The following is a 20,000-nucleotide window of genomic DNA, read 5'->3' on the forward strand; positions in this document are numbered from 1 at the left end:
TGAAATGGTATTCTGCGAAACCATTTCATTTTCACTTTGATCTTGAACTTCTTTAATTATTCAAATCTGAATATTGGATAACACAAGTATGAAAACCTCGGCTCTCTTTTACCACGTACTGTTTTGAAAAAAAAAAAGACTCTTAGAATGTTAGGTAAGCATCGATGGGCACTTATATTCTTCAGCATTTACCTTTACTACGATTCTAGTCGACCGAGACCGGAAACATAGAGAAGCAACCTCCTATATATTTGTTACAAGGTCTGTTTAAAGCGATGTGTTGTACGATCGAGAATGCTTGCTATGGATACTCGACGTTCTACTTGGCCTCAATTCAATACGTATTCGCTTGGTAAATCTGGATCTGCGAATTAACAATTCTGTCTTCAAGTTGATATATTGCCTAAGGCCAGGGAATTTATTTCGTGTCGTCAAATATTTTATGTTGGCAGTGGTCACGAAAATTAATTATAGAGATATTGAGAAAGTAATAGCATACTTGTTCCTTGTGTATAGTTCATGTCCCTACCTCAAAGAACTGTTTATTACTGTCTGAAAAGTAGACCTCTTTGATGATCTAGTGGCAAAATTTTTCTTTGGTGCTAATATCCCTATCTGTGAAATTCGAAATAGCCGTTCGAAAGAGAAGATCATTTGGTCTGACTTGCTTCTCAATAAGAGTGCAAGTAAACTTGCCCTCACAAGCTAGGAGCCCGCAGTTATGTTAGTTTGAGCAAAGTGGACAATGAGATTGAGGAGGATCTCCTCCTGAGGGGCTATGATATTATTTTCGTGCTGTTCGCGGGGATATCAAAGCGTACACAAGGCAAATCTTTTTATACTTTGAGAGCTGGTGGGTATCTTTGGGCCGCTGTTGGACTTTAAAGCCCCTCCACTGGTCTTCATTGGTTAGTGTGATATCTCACCTGCTAACAATAATTATAATGATAGTAATAAAAACAACAACAACAACAATAATAATAATAATAATAATAATAATAATAATAATAATAATTATAATAATAATTATAATAATGATGATGATGATGATGAACTTTATTCATAATTCAAGATTATTCACAAAATAAAATTGATACAATTAATATGCGAATGATAATAATAATAATAATAATAATAATAATAATAATAATATCTGAACAGAATTATTGACTTGAACAAATGATACCCCATGTGCATGGTTTGCGCCCAGCTGACGTACAAAAAGGGGCACCAGCAAAGACTGTGATAATGATAATGATAACGATAATGATAATGATAATGATAATGATAATAATGATAATAATAATAATAATACTAATAATAATAATAATAATAATAATAATTAAGTACAGAGATTTAAAGGGGAAATTATGATAATGTCGACATTAAGACAAGTGGAAGTTGTCCCAGTAGTCGTTAGCGCTCTGGAGACTGTCACAAAAACTAAAGGAATTTTTGAAAAAGATTGGAATAGTGATACAGGTAGAAGTACTGCAAAAAAAACTGCTCTATTTGGGACGGCAAGAATTCTTAGAAGCGTGTTGGACATTAAGGAGACAGAGTTTCGAAGCAAGCAACCGTGGACAATTTTCCTGTCGGTGTACGTTGGATCAGTGGCTTAGACCTAGGACCTGAGGTTGCGTGTAGCAACTTGCTCCAAGGGTTAACCCAGTATTCTGTGGCAGGCTGCGCGAAAATGTAATAATAATAATAATAATAATAATAATAATAATAATAATAATAATAATAATAATAACCGTCATCATCGTCATCATCATTATCATAATGAAAGATACCGTAGCTCGATGCGCCTTACAATAACTCGCTCGTGCAAAAAAAATAGAAAACCCTGTCCAATCATAAACATTAGTATCTAGTATAAACCTAGGATAAAAGTCTTATGCGGGTTCTTCAAGGTTGTGACGACGGGTATCAGACTTATCGTCCTTATTCCAAATTAACATAGATACAAAATACATATGAATGATTTCCGTCACTATTTGGACAACTGGCCACTGATGCAAAATCATCGTTCTGACCAGCTTATGATCTCGTTTTCAGGAGGAATTTTGCCAGCACGTGAAACAACGATTCAATGAAGTTTACAATGATCACGACTCTAACGGAAACACTACTTCCTCGAAGAAAATTGTGGTTGATGCAGTCGACCAGTTTATGAAAACGCCATTTTTCCAGCAACCAAGCTGTGAGTGAATGAACTTTAAAATTTGACAGAACATACCTGAGATGCAACTCCGCCTGGATAGATCTGCCAATGTCAGTGATATCTTGCTGGTCCCAAGCCCAGGTAAAGGAGGAGGGCAACATAATTATATTGCAGACACCGACGGAAAAATTACTGAAACATGATAGCAGCAATTATAGTGATGATGGTGATGATGATGATGATGTTGATGATGGTGAACACTAATACAATGAAACTGAGGAGGAGAAAGCAAATGTGAAGCTGGAGAAGGAGCCAGGGGAAGCAACTTATCTCTCCTCAATATAGAACATTACTGTCGTCTCTCAACAATCCAAAGGGATGAAAGGGATGATCAGTAGACTTTTCAGATAAAAACAAAAAAAAAAAAACAAACAACAACAAAAAAAAGAAAGAAAATAAAAAAACAAAAAACAAAAGTGGAAAACACAGGAATTAAATAAAAAAAAAGAAAAAAACGGTAAAAGGAAAAAGAAAACACATAACAAAAACATGAAAATTAACATAAATACCAGAAAAAAAAGGAAAACAAAGAAGCAATAAGAACAAAAAACAGACAAACAAACAAGCAGAAGTTACCAGAAGTGGCAAATCACATAAGTTGTGGCGGAACAAATTTAGTGACAAAAAAATTACATTGTGGCGGTTCGGACTCCTTATTTTCTTTTCTCAGTTATATTACTTCCTTTTAGTGAAATGCTATTTGTAAGAATTTCAAATAAAGCATTGTTCTCAGTGATGAGTTTCGCTTTGTTTTATGCACTTAATGTTTGCACTTTCTTTTGTACTCAACGATCATTCTGTTACCTAAGTTCCGTCTCGTTTTGAAACGTAATCTTCCCTAATGAAATGGAAGCAAATGACCTCTAGCACCTATTCATGGAGGAAGTGAAACGTGATTTCCAAGACACGCGTTACACCTATCCAGCGGACATGATAACGAAAACAAAACCATTTTTCTGGATAACATAAACGCGGGCTTGAGAAGAGGGTCACCGTCCGTCCTTCAAAGAGCAGTCCAGAGAAATCTCTTCTCGAGACCGTTTTGGGGCCTAAAATCGCGATCCATTTGTTTTTGGAAGGGATCTGGATCCTTTTCATAATGATGGTGCCAATCCTTAGCCCCCAAAATAACTGTTTTCACCAACTAAAACTTGAATTGCTTCTTTATTTGCCGTTAAAACAAGAGGAAAAAGTGCTATTTCGCACATTTTGGGCTTCATCAGCATGGCAAAGCCATTATACTAGGCGGGTGTTCCCAACCCAGCTAACCTAGCTAACCTCATTTCTTGTATGTGGAGCTGCCACTTAAAGGGGTGCCTAAAACACCTCTTATGGTATGCGTCGTTGAGAGCTTTCGAAATGTGTATCAGTATTGATCGACTAGTGTTGCGCTTGGCGACAGCGAGAGCGTAAAGTTCTTTATACTTTTCCCTTCCGACCCCTGATAAATTAGATAGCTGCTGCATTTTGAAGCTAGTTTACTGGGCCAAAATGAAGTACTTCAAAAACAACATGGAGTTCAATGGCTATGGCTAAAGTAACAATAATGAACGATTATGGCGCTTGTAGGAATTTGCAGGAATCCACGCGCTTGTAGGATTTTTCACTAATCCACGCGGGGCTGCAGGAATCCGACACTAATAAGACAATTAAGTAATGTAACTTTATTACGTGGGATGTATATCATGCATACCACGGTAATAATCCAGTTAAATTTTTGTTTTCATCGTAGTCACAAATGTTCATACCCCAGGGATAGTAGATTACCCGCTCGATAAGAATCCCGTTATGATACAACCGGAACCATCGCACCTCGAACTCGAGACCACGCGCCCCGGGAGCGAGTAAGTTCCCACTGAACCATCGAAGCAACTCTGATCACGTGATGGTTTGCTATATTTACGTCGTTCGTAGTCATAAATGTGCCCCACCGATGTTAAATTAAGCCCCGCTTCGGGATTCCAATTTTATTCCTTTCAGTATTTCCAAACTCCCGTACGGCGATTAGAAATCTCAATCTTCTCTCTTCTTCTCTGAGCGCGCTCTAGACCACTCTTTGCTCACAATATAAGCTATAGCAAATCCTTTTCGTTCGCGATGATTGAACTTCACATCTGAAAGTATTCCATAAAGTGGACACACGATTTATAATATCAGGAATAGTACTGCATGACTGAAGAGCTTTTTTTATCATTTATGTGGGGTTAAATTCAAAATTTCCGACGAGCATTCCCGTCTGTGACTTGTGATTTTTGGCAAATTAAGCATTAAAAGCTGTAGAAGACATGTTGGTGCTCATTTAGTTCAGTTCACGAGCAAAAAGAGAGGGCTTTTATCGCAAACTGAGGTCCAGATGTTTTGTTCATTTGAGGCCATTCGAGGAACACCAACTTAATAGGGAGAGGACAAAACGTGGAGCCCTACTCCATGTAGTACCCTATGGAGTACCCAAATGGAGTACCCCTAAAAATCATTTATTGGTCAAATTGAATACTTCATCAACATGACGAGGTATATAGATGTTCATACCTTTTGTTCGATGCAGTTCACAAATTGGCCGCCATCTTGAAGTTTCGTAGGTATTTCGTGTATTTCTTAATATAGTGTATTTTTAGACAAATATTCAGAAAAAGCGAGTACCCATGCATACCCATTCAGGCCTGTGTATGCCCATATATACCTCCTGATGTAAACGAAAGCTTAACTAGATTCCTTCATACTTTCAATAGCATTAGCAATGCACATGCACCGCTTAAATCGATTAATATAAAAAATACGTCCGACAAGCCGTGGATGACGAAAGGATTGAGAAAATCAATCAAAGTTCGTAACGAGCTCTATAAAAAATGGTTGACAACTCAAAATATTTATTATCATAAAAAATATAAAATTTATCGAAACAGGATTGTCTCAATTAATAAAGCCCTTCGAACCTTATACTACGATAGTGTACTTAAGGACTCCGCAAAAACAAAAAAAATGTGGGATAATGTTAACCTTATAATCAATAAAAAGCGGCCATCCTCGAACATTGACAATCTGAAAGTTAAGGATAAAGATCTCCAGCATCCATCTTCAATATCAAATGCTATTAACAGGTACTTCTGTAATGTTCCGACTGAACTTGCATCGAAACTGCCAAAAGCAGATCGCCACTACTCAACCTATATGAAGAGGAAAAAATCAACCTTTCGCTTCGCTCAAGTAAATGAAACCGAGGTTTATCTACTATTAGAAAGTATTGACACAAAGAAATCTTTTGGCTATGATAACGTACATCCGCTCTTATTATCCTCTGCTGCACTTGAAATATTTCGACCGCTGACACATATCATAAATTTGTCACTTAAACATAGCATATTTCCTGATAACTTGAAAATTGCCAAAGTTATACCAATCTATAAACAAGGCTCTCGTTCTTCATGCAATAACTATCGTCCCATATCAGTCCTTTCAGCACTAAGTAAAATCTTTGAGAGATGCGTTCTTAACCAATTATCATTTTATCTCACCTATGAAGATATTTTGGTACCAAATCAATATGGCTTTAGATCTGGCATGAGCACGGTTGACTGCTTGGTAGACCTTATAGATGAAATAACAAAAGCCCTTGACGAAGGAAATTATGCCATTTCCATATTTCTAGACCTAAGTAAAGCATTCGATACGGTCAACCATTATATCCTATTATCAAAACTTGACGTTTATGGTATACGAGACATTGAAAACAAGTGGTTTAGATCTTACCTAAACAAAAGGAAGCAAAAAGTGTTTGTTAATGGCGTTGAATCTGACTTCCTAGAAATAAACTCAGGAGTACCCCAAGGGTCGATCTTAGGTCCGGTTCTTTTTCTAGTTTATATAAATGATATTATTAATGCAACTAACTACTTTTCCATAAGACTATTTGCCGATGATACTTCGCTGACAGTGGCTGGTAAGGAACTAGAGTTATTGCTACAGTTAATAAATTCTGAATTGCCAGCAATTTATGAATGGCTTTGTTCTAACAGATTAACTTTGAATTTAAGTAAAACAAAATACTTAGTTTTCCAACCGAGACAAAAAGTTAATTCTAACTTACACCCTCCTCTAAAAATTGCCGACCAATATCTTGAGCAGTCGTACAACATTAAATACTTAGGATTAGTTCTTGATTGCTTTTTGTCTTGGAAAGATCACATTGACCATATTAGTAGTAAAATCAGCAAAAGTGTAAATATCATCGCAAAGCTGAAACGACATGTAACAAAGCAGTCTTTGATAAGTATCTACTACGCACTTGTCTACCCCTATTTAAACTACGGCTGCATTCTGTGGGGTAATAATTACGAAGCTCCAGTATCACAATTGGTAAAGCTGCAAAACCAAGCTGTAAGAGTTATTAATAATGTTCCACTTCGAGATCATATTACGCCTCATTATGTAAACCTTGGCCTCATTAAGCTCCCTGACATTGTTAAGCTAAATACCTGCCAACTGATTTATGATCACTTAGTAGATAAAAAGCCATCTAATTTCACGTTGGCCTTTGTATCTGAGCAATATAATTATGATACAAGAAGTGCATCCCTGCAATACCTAAATCCTAGTAGCTTTAGAATAAATATACGCAAATTCTGCCCAACAGTTATAGGATGTTACTATTGGAATGATATTCCCTTATCTATACGTGAAAAGACAACTAAAAAATCGTTCAAAAGAGCACTTTTCAACTATTATCTTGCTCAGTATTAATCATCGTCACGCCGACTCTCCAATGTTGCATATATATATATATATATATATGTGTGTGTGTGTGTGTGTGTGTATATATCTTTTCCTCTCTTTATATATTTTTGATAGTTTTTTATAGTAATAGTGTTAATACTTCTCTTTTTTCTCTTTTAACCTAAATAAAACTGTAATTTAATCAAAGGGCATGTAATTAGTTTAACTATATCTTGCCCTCTCCATTTATTCTTGAAACCTGTTATTTAATTTCACAAATAGCATCGTCATCTTCAAATATTGTAGTACAATGTAAATGTAAAATAAATAAATGGAGGAAATTTAAAAAAATATATATATACCTCCATGGAATGGAAGGGAAAACTTTATTGTACACGGTAATTTCATCAGACTACAAATGGGTATATGTGGGTATACAGGGGCACACATGAGTATATATTGGTAAACAGGGGCAGCACTTACATGGGTATGTGTGGGTATACACTGTCAGGAGCCCATCACCCGGAGCGTGCAAATTAACTATTTTCGTGCAACGGCATTTTCACAAGTAAGGTTATGTTTAGATTGAATTTCCCGCTAATGAGACACCCACAGGAGCCCGATGACCAATTACAAGAAATTAGGCTGACGTCATAGGGTCACCGAACCGGAACTGCCTTTGTTTTTTGACCTAATTCGCGGGAAGGGCTAGTCTAAAAATAAACCTACTTGTGAAAACGCCGTTTCACAGACGCTGTATGGAAGTTGCACGCTCCAGATGGGCTCCTGACACTGTATACTACAGGGCATACATGGGTATATTACGGGCATACATGGGTCTATATGGGTATATAGGGGTTTAGTTAAGGGTTTGTATGAATATTTGTCTAAATTCACAAAAAAATAAATACACTACAATAAGGAATACATGAAATATCTACGAAATTTCAAGATGGCGGCCAATTCGTGAACTGAATCGATCTCTAACAATCGAAGAGCTGCAAAACTCGAAATAAATAAAGGTACGTGCATCTAAATGCCTCACCATGTTGACCAATAAATGCTTTTTAAGGGTACTCCATTTAGGTACTCCATAGGGTACTCCATGAAGTAGGGCTTTCCCAACTTAACATGGCGTCTCCATAAAAAGCTCTGTAAAAATGATTGACATGTTTCGGCAAATAACTTACAAACAATTCACCGACCAGACTTGAGACTTGAAGCAGATATTTTTGTATTAGTCTTTTGTAACATATCATTTTCTTGGCTTCTTTCTTTGAACGGATTCGGATTTATTTACTACGTGACAGTCTACAGACACTCTGAGTGTGTTCATTTGGCCATTGTGAGCCAACACCCGCCATTATCTTACCCTCTCAGGGAGATGAAAGATCGTAAATTAATAAATATGTAATAGGTTGTGTAAACGACAACAAAAAGAAACATAGAAGTGGCAATCAGGCCCAGAGCGCTCACAAGACCCACTTAGCAACGGCACTGCTTGGGGATTCTATCACCATTCCTCCAAGTACAGAAATGAAAAAACGGGAAAAGAGGATTGAAAAAAGCTTTTAACAACCAAAAACAACAATGAAATCAAGCAAAGGAAAAGAAGTTTCAAAAATATAAAATTAAAAGTCCTCTGCGGGGACAATACTCAGTGGTCTCTCTCATATCCAACGCGCTCTCTTGTAGTAATTTTTTAAGGAGACAATTAGCCTAACATAAAAAAAAATATGGCATGTGATAGGTCAAGTCAATGACATTCGACAACAAAAAATAAACCCATTCCTCCTAGTACAGGAATCAAAAACGTGAAAAGAATATTGGGTAAAAAGCCCTACACTGTATTTTGTTTTATAGACTAACCAAAGCAAACGAATGAAGCGGCCTATCTCCAGTCAGTATTCCAAAGAAATTTCACCTTTTTATCTTTACATTCCTCAAAAAGCCTTAGTAAAAGTGAATAATAATAATAATAATAATAATAATAATAATAATTTATATATCGATAATTCCAAGGTTCAAAACCGCTTTACAATGACAATAAGTTAAAAACTAGATTATAAAATTATGTACATAAGAATATAAGTAAATATTTACAAAGAATGTATTTATAAAAAGGGATATAGTGAAATAATTAATAAAAATATCATGATTAATAGACAAGGATAAAAACATAAAACAATAAACACATAAACAATAGAATAAACCCATGAGATAACACAGGTTTTGTAATCTTATCATAAAATCTTGCACCAACTCAATGGCAATAACTAGTCCAGGTATGCTTGTTTGAAAAGCCAGGTTTTAAGTAAGCCTTTAAATACAGATATAGAATGACATGATCGGATATTATGAGGGAATGAATTCAAGTTAATGATGGAGTGCAAATATATTTCAAGAATGCATTGGATTTCCAACGCCCTAATGCCATAATTTGTGCATCCAACATGCCGGCATCTGCAGCATAAGAGCCAACACCGATACGGAAGCTATGTCCTTTATAAGGGGACGGGTCAAAACCACAGCACTTAATGGCTATGGAAAGCTTCGCTGTAAAATATGATCTGGTGACTGGTGAGCCATCTGCCAAAACAAAGAGGGACCCAGGCTTTCCCTTTCAAAGGAACAAATACTGCAGTAAAATTTCAACAGGACAGAATAATTCTTGATGACTGATCACGACTGAAAAAGGACGCTAGTTGTAATGATGCTTAAAGTGTAGAAAGGTGAACTTTAGGGCTTTAACTGCCCGTGAATTATTTACCAACTGGGTAAGCTGGTGAAGTTGAGCAGTGGGTTGCGCCCTGAACCAATCCTCGCGCAGGCAAAGAAAGCCAGGGCGCGCTCTGATTAAATGAATATCATCATGTGTCTGGCAAAAGAGAACAGCGGAACCGATGATTCTGCGAAGGTTAGACAGTGTGATGGGTAGCCGGGTATCTATTCAGTTAACTCTGTTTAAAATATAAGTGCTACACGGCCAACGTTTGTATAAACGTAACCTTTCCTTGTACTTATACATGTTCATTGCCGTGACTTTAACATCTTCAGTTCCTACGGCCTGCTCCCGTCTGAGCTTGTAGCTCAGTCGGTAGAACGACGGAGATCTAACCCGAAGGTCGTGGGTTCAATTCCTACCCTGGTCAGAGTTTTTCTCTGTCCTTGTGTGGGCCCATTTCCATCAGTAGGGCTAACGCTCACATGGTTCATATGGGATAGAAATCTAGCACTTCACATTACACTTTATTCAGTTAACTCTGTTTAAAATATAAGTGCTACACGGCCAACGTTTGTATAAACGTAACCTTTCCTTGTATCTAGACGAGAACACAGCTTTCCATGACCCTTAAGTCATCATCATAGCAACCTGTAGTGGGTGACAATGGCTGTTTCATTTGGGTCTGATCAGATTCCTCCACACAGCTCTGTCCTTAGCCTTCTGCTGCCAGGAACTCCTGTCTATGTCCAGCTTCTCCAGGTTTCTTTTTACAGTGTCTTTAAATCTGATCCTTGGTCTACCCAGATTGCGTTTTCCCTCGCATAACTGTGAGTAGAGTAGCTGCCGAGGGAGACGTGCGTGGTCCATCCTCTCAACATGTCCGAGCCACCTCAGATTCATCTGTATTAGCAAGTCCTCCATTGATGGTAGACCAGCTCGATTCAACACTTCTTCTATGTTGGTTATTTTGTCTTTCCATGAGATGTTCATTATGGCTCGAAGGTGTCTCATCATGTACGCGTGGAGTTTCTTCAGCTGCACTCTGTAGACAGTCCAAGTTTCAACACCGTACAATAAAGTCGCCAGCACTGTCGCTCTGTACACTTTGCATTTCACACGGATAGACACATGTCGATTGTTCCTCAGTCTCTCCCTCACTTTTCCAAACACAGCACTCGCTCTTCCCATTCTGAGAGATAGCTCATCCTCCAACCTAGCATTCTCTGAAACAGTACTCCCTCGGTACTTGAAAGTCTTGTACTTGACTAGTAGCTCTGATGCTGATCTCTTCTGATAGTGATGTTGATAATTGGAACTTTGGTGATTGACCCCTTAAGTAAGCATCTGAATAATGAAATATACTTTTGTAGTATCTGGGAACCCAGATAATTTATGACCATAATCCAAAGCAGAAACATAGGTATTAACAGTTCATGGAGCGTAATCATGATCATACATATAAGGAATAAAGGACAGAGGGTGAAATAGGAAGCCTTGTAACAACCTCTGATAACATAGACAGCAAAAACTAAGAAAAAAGCTTCCATGCGGGCCGATATGTTGGAATGGATGAAGGCTGAAGACTAGACTGCGATAATGTTGATATTATGGGTGCCAATTTTGAGGCTGCAGATCAACGGGGATGTCGGTTGGACTTTGGTCCATAAAGGCTGGAGCCAAACCTTTGAATTTCTCCACCAATAACCGAGACAATGAGTCTGCCAGAGTGTTTTGGACACCTGGAACATGTTTAGCTTTAACCAGTACGTCATTTTGCAAAGAAATCAAAACTAGTTTTCTAACAAAAAACATCAACCCTTTATCTTTACAAGACTGCTTGTTAATACATTATTGATGAAGAATAGAATGCAGCGATTCAGCATTTTGCTCCCCCACAAATACAAATTAAGGACAATGAGGTAAAACTCTAAAATAGCAATATTGGCACCTATCCACTTTTCAGGCCATGTCCCATAGCACCATTTATGACCAAAAACTGCCCCAAAACCTAATGCCCCGGCAGCAAGTTAGTTTTTTGGAACTGTACCAGGTGTCCTCAAGAAAGAAGGACCTACCATTGAAACAATCCAAAAACGTTTGTCAAACACACAAATCTGATCTAACCTCGCGAGTGATATGAACAATTGTTTAGGATATTTAAGCCCCCAAAGTAAGATCAATTAATCTGCGTAAAAATGCCCTTCCGGGTACTACGACAGCACAAGCAAAATTGAGCCAGTTAAGGATTGAATGTCCCGTAGGGTCACTTTCTTGCGTGCAATGAAACTGGATAAGGTGTTTAGGCGCTCGTCAACATTCCCCTTGGGCAAACGGGCTTCAAATGAAACAGAATCTAATTCAATACGCGTAAACGAGAGTGTAGTAGAAGGGCCAAGTGTTTTCTCTGGTGCTATGGGAACGCCAAGGTAAGAACAAAGGTCCAGGAATAAATTTAGTTGATTTTGGCATAGGGTCTGAGAGGGGGCTATAACAAGAAAATCATCAAGCAAACGAATGATGTGTTAATACTCAGCTGAGAAGTGGCAATCCACTCCAAAGCGGTACCAAAAGTCTCAAAGGTTTTACAACTGCTAGAGCACCACATGGGCATAAAGTGATCATAGAAGTATGCCTCTTGCCATCTCATGCCCAAAAGGCCTTAATCTTGTGGCCGCACCGGAATTATCCGGAAAGCATTCTTTATATCCGTCTTAGCCAAAAACATCCTGAACCTAAGGCTTTCATATGGCGAATAGCTTCTTGAATAGTGGCATAAGATACACTTCTATGGTCAGAGAAGATGCCAACATTCACAGAAGAACCCCTGGGGTAAGATAAATGGTGCATCAAACGAAAATCTCCAGGAGGCAAATGAAGGCCCACGACTAGAGGGAGGGGCAGCATCGTTTACACTTGGTGGCAAAGAAGACACACCATGGTTCAAGTCAATTTAGGGAGTGATCGTGCCAGTGATTTTAAAATCGGCCGAGCGCGAAGGGCGAGACTGATTTGAAATTACGAGCACGTTTACTCCCTGAATTGTACGGCACGAGGTTCAATTACTAATTACCGGTAATCCTAACTATTGCAAAATTCGAGGATAAAAGGTCTTTGAATACTTTTTATGTGAAAAAGTTAAAATACTATTCAATAATATTTTGCAAACTGTAGGAAATTAAAACAGCATGAAAGACCCCATCCAAGTGCATGCAATTACAGGTATCCAATTTGGTGTTGTTCAAATTGGATACCTATAATTGGAAAACCACGTGATCGCACGCCAATCGCATGCACTTGGATTGGTTTTTCTTGCTGTTTTCTTACAGTTTGCAAAAGTACCCACTTTTTCTCATACTTGTTATCAAAATACACCAGTTTAATGCGCTCGCCAGTGGCACTTGTGATTTGATCATTGCATTTGAAGGCGATCGCACAAACGCGGATTTCAGCTTTAACTCACTTTTCTTTGTGATTACCTATGTTGAACCAAGGAATAATTAATTTGAACTAGCAAAGGAGACGTACACATCCACAGATCGACTCTCGACAACATCGGGTATTTCGCATCGCCGCTGTTTGCTCTAGCACTCGATGTAGCTCACATGAGCTTCCCTACATTTCAATATATCACACGTAAAATCATTCAATTATTCAATTCGACACCAATTTTTTCTTCCGACACGCAATGAAGGTCTCACAAGTAAAACGTAGCCAAGAACTGTTTCACAGCGCGACACCATGAGCAGTCGACTGAAGGAGTTTGGGGCGTGGATCACATCAATGGACAAGTCATTAATCAAGCAGACTCCAGATGTCCAAGATACAGTTGACCTGCTTTACAGCTTTCTAACTTACGCTGTGGATTTATTTTTCCCCGAGTGTTATGTGAAAGTGTTCATATCTGACAAGCCATGGATATCGTCTACGTATTGCCAAGCGGCGACGAAGAGCTTTGGCCTTATATGGAAGATTCTTTACGGTGTACAAGGCACTGAGAATTAGGGTACAGAGGGAGTGTGTTATGGGTAAGAAACGATTTTATAACAAAAAAGTTGCAAGCCTCCAAGAATCTAACAGCTCAAGATACTGGAAAGATATTAGAGAATTGGGAGGTCTTACGTGCAGCAATCAATGGTCCACTGGTTAGTGATGAGGTCACTGACGATGCGTCGCTTGAGCAGAAGTTTATTGAGTTTTTGGGCAGCCTCACGAGTCATTTCAAGCCGTCGCGCAGCCTCTCCCTGCTCTTATGGGGTCCTGTGGCTGAGCACCTCTATGTTTCAGATTACAAGGTCTACAAGACTTTTGCATGCACGCTCTGAAGATAAAGAAATCATCCTGCCCTGATGAGATTCCCAATGTTGTTTGAAAAGAATTCGCCTTTGAGCTTTTCCCCTGTGCTGGCGGATATTTATAACTCGAAGCTTGAGCAGGGATATTTCCCATCACTACTGCAGATGGAACCAATCTTAAGTTCCACACTTTAAGTATCTTGGTAGTTATGTGGCAAGTGATGTTTCACTTGACGGTGAGATCAAGAACAGGATCAGCGCTGCTGCATCAGCCTTTGGAAAGCTACGCAAGCGAGTCTTCGACAACCACGAACTTGAGTTGGACACCAAAATACGAGTCTATCAAACCGTCATTACGCCAACGCTCCTGTATGGGTCAGAAACGTGGACTACTTATAGATGAAGCAACTCGAGACATTTCACCAAAGATACCTCCGTCGATCATGAATATCGAATGGTATGATCGTGTCACCAATGCTGCAGTCTTTGACTGAGCTTCCCTTACAAGTACAGCAACATAGATTCAGATGGTATGGACACATGGTCAGAATGAATGCACAACGCCTCCCAAAACAGCTTCTCTTCAGTCAGCTATCTACTGGATCTCGAAGAGTCGGTGCTCCTAAAAAGAGATACAAGGACGCACTTGAAAGGACCTTTAAAGACTGTGAGATTGCTGACTGGGCCACAGCCCCAGCAGACAAACTGGTGTGGAGGAGAACGGTTTGTGATGGCGTTAAGACTTTTGAAACCAATAGGAGGATAGCTGAGGACGAGAAACGCGCAAGGCGAAAAGCTGCTGCAGCGCTTAAACAGGGGCAGCCTTCTGGCTAGCTGCCTGGACAAACCTCGTTTGGACCGCCGTGCTCGTGTCGAGCGGCAGTGATGATGATGATAATGATGATGATGAAGTGTGCAATTGTCGCCCCACTTCCCAAGGTTCGCCCTCCAAAGAATGTTGAAAATGACTTAAAGGCTATTTCTCTGACCCTCTCTTTAGCTAAAGTCCTTGAAGGTTCCCTGCAGAGTCTCTGTTCACTAGCGTATTTGACAAACTAAATTCTCAACAGTTTAATTTCTCTCCCAGGATGTTCAACAAACCAAGCACTTACCTCTTTTTTCCATACTATCTTGGAAGCTCTGGATAATTAATAGTCAGACGTGTTCAGTTTACACATTTCTAAAATTATCTAATTATCTAAAACAAAATAAAGCCCTATTGATAAAAACACTTTTAAAACGTTCAGTCCTTACTCTAGGTATAATAAAGAGTAGCCCCTATATCTCAAAACTCGATCCCTAGTAGGTGGTAAGAGGTGATGAAGTGGATTGTCAGGAATCAAATGCCTTACTAAAATCAAATGAAAAAATTCTAATAAAGTCAACATCACCGCTATATCAAGCTGTTTAAGCCATTCGTGCTGACACTTAACCAAGGCCATGGTGGTATTGTAGCCTTTGCGATATGCAAATTGACCAGAACCAATAGAATTATTAATGACATTGGATAGAAGAGCTCAGATCTAAAAACAACTCTCTCAAAAAGCCTCATTATGATATTAGTTAACGATATAGGTCTAAGCTGGTTTAAAATCTTAAGGACGTTCGCGCTAATTGTTTGTGCGCAACTTTTACTGCGCTGGTAACGCGACTGTAACATGTCACACATTACTTCAAGCATTACTTAAGATCTTATGGCGACAAAAACGCCGGGGAAAAAATTCCAGGCCGGCAAAGGAATGGCACATTTATTTCCAATTCATCATGAAACGTTAAAGAGAAAGGAGCGGGAGGATTGAAAAGGTCTGGAAAAGGTAGCTAATCGAGTAGTGGCTGAAAGCTTTGGAAAACTCGAGGAAGGTTGGTTTACTTAAATTTAATTGGGTTAGGTTTTTAATGTTTTTATTACACTACGAACTTCTTAGTTCAAAATGAATACATGTTTTTGAAGTTCTGTTCCTTAGTTTCATGAAAATAGAGGTGAATTGTATTGTCTTCCCCGTCCACTTGAATAGTGCGGACCTGCGAGGAAGCAGCCAGAGATTATATTTCACAAAAACCACACTCCAGAAGATGAGCATGACGGCAATGCAGAGATATGATACAAAAAACTAACCAAATGAAGATAACGCCTGCTTGAAACTTCGTTGCTATGCTCCAGAAAGTTCTTGTTTTTTACAAAAACCTTTAATCCATGGATCCTGTCTTGGTTTCCAGTCCTTCCCCGACAGGTCACGCAACAACGTTGCAAGCGAAATTTTCCAAGAGGTTCGCAACATCAAATCGGTTTTACTCTTTTAGAACATTGGTGACCCCTATTTTTTAAGACATTAATCACTTGCTCTTCTTACAATCTACAAAATATGGTGAAATGAAAAAAATCACCATGTAAGAAGTTATCTTTTTTAAAATTTGTCTTTGCTTGTGTGTCCTGAATTCCGGAAGTGGTTACAACGGGTAGTGCTTGCGAAAACGCTCATTGAGGATTAACTATACTCTTTACGACATCCCTAGCGGCATGCAATTAACTAAAAAGCCCACTCCTATATTTCTATGCACAGAAACCTTCACTCTGACATATTAAGTTTATGATTTTCGACGGATGAGTAGATCAGGCCACATCTCGTTATGATTACCTATCTATCAAAATCAGGGCATTTTTTCCTTGCCTTTTTCTCTGAAACAAAGTCGGTGACCCCCCAATTTTTCTTAATTTTTGGAATAAGTAATTTATGGCATAACTTCAGGCGAGAAATTAAACAAATTTCAATGTGGGGAGATTTTCGCGCGAACGTCCTTAAATGGAGTTTCCTTTGGTAAAGGCATGATACCAGCCATTTTCCACTAAGTGGGGACTATTTGACATCTAAGGGAGCAATTGAAGACGTGGGATATGATTAGTGCAAGGTCAAGGGCAAAGCAAAGGGGTGAAATCTCTCCACAGCCAAAATGGAGGTTGACCAGGACCGGCAGCTGTTCTCTTCAGATTAAGTACAACGTTTCAAATGGCCAGAGAAATGACCTCGGGAATCGTAGTACCATCAGGAATAGAGAGGGCTTAAGGATCTATGTAATTAGGGTCAGTGTTAATGTTGCAGACCTAATCATTATTTTCACAATGACTGATGATAGAGCTGACAGATAATGAGTAAACTTCCGACCAGTTATTGAATTAACACCACGATTTGGAGACTTCATCTTTCTCGTTGATGTCATTTTTCACCGCTAGAATTTGATTTCTTCTAATTGAAGCGTTGACTTTATCGATTAGGGTTTGACTTGCATGCTGCCTCTGTGCTGTCTTAATAGCTTTCGTCTCTCATTAAGCAGTTCACCAACATGCAGTGACACAAAAGGAGAGTCTCTCGAAGTACTCTCACAGAGATTGTTGGAAAGCAGCTGCCATACAAAGACACGAGTTTATCTTGTACCAGTTGAACTTTATCATCAATCTTTTCGCTTAAAAATACCTCAGACCAATCCATTTCCTGACGGTAAACCACGACTCATTTTGATCTTATTCTGTTCTCTTGCATCTCTGAAACAGGTTGTCTTTCTAAGGAATTTGTGGCGTCCGATTAGGGCCATTAATTAAGCCTCACTCACATGCAACTTCCGGTTTTTCCTAGAATCGGAGTAACCAACTCGATGTCACGTGACTTGCTTTCTCGAACTCACTTTGACCGCCATGCATAAGACGAACACTTCGACGACAGTAACTAGCCAACTTAGACGGGAATACAGATCTGTTCTGTTTCAAATTTCTAAAAATTTGGAACAAGCACATCTGAAAAAGCTTTGTCTTTACTGTACCGGACAACGTTTACAACAGTACGCGAACACTTGTAGAATTTTCCGTGATTTAGAATACGAGGGGAAGATCTCCTGGCAAGATGTCAGTTTCTTGAAGGAAGTAATGCGATCATTGACTCGAGAAGATGTTGTCAGGGAGTTAACTGAATTTGAACTTAAAAGGGACTTGACGTTGCTTTTGGATCTCTTCACGCGAAAGAGACGTGGACTGGACATACATTGTTGTTCTTCATCAGTGAAAAAAGTTACAGGGTATTTAACGACACTTGCAGATAAGTTACGAGGGATAGTAGACTTAACATGTTTAGACATACCAGTGCAATCAAGCGTGGACATTCAGAAAGCAATCAGTAGTTTTGCGATGGAAATTGATTTGAAAGAGTTGACTTTTTCGTGGAACGAATTTATATTTCTCGTCATAACTGCCGGAGAACTTACAGCGATGGCGACGGGATCTTGCGGGTCGGAGTCGGTTGTGGAGTTGTGTTCTACTGCAGCTGAAGAACTATGGGCACACATGACTGAACTTGGAAGTTGGGTGAGCACTTTATCTTAACTTTTGTCTAATTAAAAGAATCATTGATCAAAAAGGATAGACTCTTCGCATTCAAAGGAAAGAAAAAACTGAAAATGGGCCTTTTGTCCGTTGACTGAATGCCAAATTTCTCTCTCACAATAAACCACCTACGAATTGTTTTGATAGGACATTAGCAGGAGCCCATAACCTGTTAATAGTTAATTTTCGTCCTCCAAAAGCGAACACTTATAACTCGTTCAGTCGTCCCAGATTTTTTTATTTCCTGTGAAATCTTCCCAACTCTGTCCGATATCATTTCTGGGTGACTTTTGCAAAGAAACGACACTGAAAACGCCTACCCAGCAAGCAAATTTGTTTATTTCTCACGACTGCTTTCCAAATATTTTTTTGCGGTTCATTCCTAACGAAACAGGATCCCCGCGACTCATACGACTGTGGATACTTTGGATTGAAAAATCCATTAATAGATTTTAGCACCGAAACGCAAGATTCGTTTTAGGATTCTGAAATTTTCGGTTTCGGACTTTTCCAAGAGAATCCTACTTGCACTAGAATTTGCAAAGCGGAATTTTAAGTTTGGCCATACAATTGCTTGAAATTTACGCTCAGACAGACATTCGTCTGTGGGAAAAAAAGGGAAAAAACCAGTAGTGCAGGTTGGACCCTCAAATTCTTGTCAGTAAACTCCTTTGGTTAGCAACGTAAGTTTGCCAGTCAAGGTATCATTCAAGGTTCAAGGTTCAAGGTAAATGTTTGCTCGTGAATTTGTGCGGTCGGGAATCCTTATACGACATAAGGCGAGATTATTGTCATAATTTTGTTAGCGAACGAGTTTGCCAAGCAGAAAGGTCTCTGATGAGTCCCTTGGTCGGGGTGAAACGAGCTTCGTAAGACGAACCACGAACAATGTATTTTCACAAGTAACTGTCGACTTTATTCAAGGTTTTCTCACGTTATTTCAACGCAGATTCCCATAGAAACACCGCTATTTCGGACACATTTGCCTACCCGTCAAGATGGCTTCCAAAACCGTGATAAGGCCTATTCCTTTTTTGCAGGTGACGTGAAAGAAGTGTAATCAAGTGCAAAACGATTGGATCAAACCTATAGTGTTTCGAGGAGTGAAAAGTCTAGTTCATTAAGCGAGCTTGTGAAGCAAAGGACACAAAGATTAGGACCAATTTACTCCGTACATACGACGAGTACTTGTACAATCTCACTTACTGACATATGATTAAGGTTACTTAATTCATGAATTTGATTTGTAGGAGGATTTCTGTGATCACGCAAAGAAAAGATGTCAATTGATTTACCACCATCAGAGTTCCAAGGTTCCAAAGCAGTCTTCCTTGCAGAGGCAGATAAGTGAAGTTGTTGAACGATTTGGGGAGATTTTCTTTCCGCCAGACCCAAAGTGATTAGATATAGTTCTTATTGTAGCAATTTATTGCTTACAGGATATTTAAGGGCCCCGGGCCTCGATAAACAGGGAGGAATTGGCAGAGTTTTGTTATTGTATCGTAGAATGGCCCATTGCATAAGCAAGTTGTACATGTTTACACATTTAAGCGGCGTATTGTTTACAGAACGTTGACACTTAGCATACACAAACAGACGTAATACACATAGTTACACACTTAACAAAGCAAAAAAAGTGGAAAAAAAAAAAAAAAAAAAAAGAAAAATGTAATGCCC

At 38.9% G+C, this 20,000-nt stretch overlaps 2 protein-coding genes across 2 annotated transcripts in view; one reads left to right on the forward strand and one right to left on the reverse strand.

The window, feature by feature from the left end:
- LOC138018812 (uncharacterized) overlaps positions 1-2,963 on the forward strand; it is a 3,732-nt gene extending 769 nt beyond the window's left edge. The window contains exon 2 of the mRNA XM_068865494.1: positions 2,062-2,963. Within this exon, the coding sequence (XP_068721595.1) occupies positions 2,062-2,214 (153 nt within the window). The 3' untranslated portion in view covers positions 2,215-2,963. The remainder of the gene's footprint in view (positions 1-2,061) is intronic.
- Positions 1-20,000, reverse strand: part of LOC138018928 (large ribosomal subunit protein eL28-like) — a 169,706-nt gene that overhangs the window by 120,068 nt on the left and 29,638 nt on the right. The window lies entirely within an intron of this gene.

This window comes from Montipora capricornis, chromosome 2 (genome assembly GCF_036669925.1).
Source record: "Montipora capricornis isolate CH-2021 chromosome 2, ASM3666992v2, whole genome shotgun sequence".
Taxonomy (NCBI): domain Eukaryota; kingdom Metazoa; phylum Cnidaria; class Anthozoa; order Scleractinia; family Acroporidae; genus Montipora; species Montipora capricornis.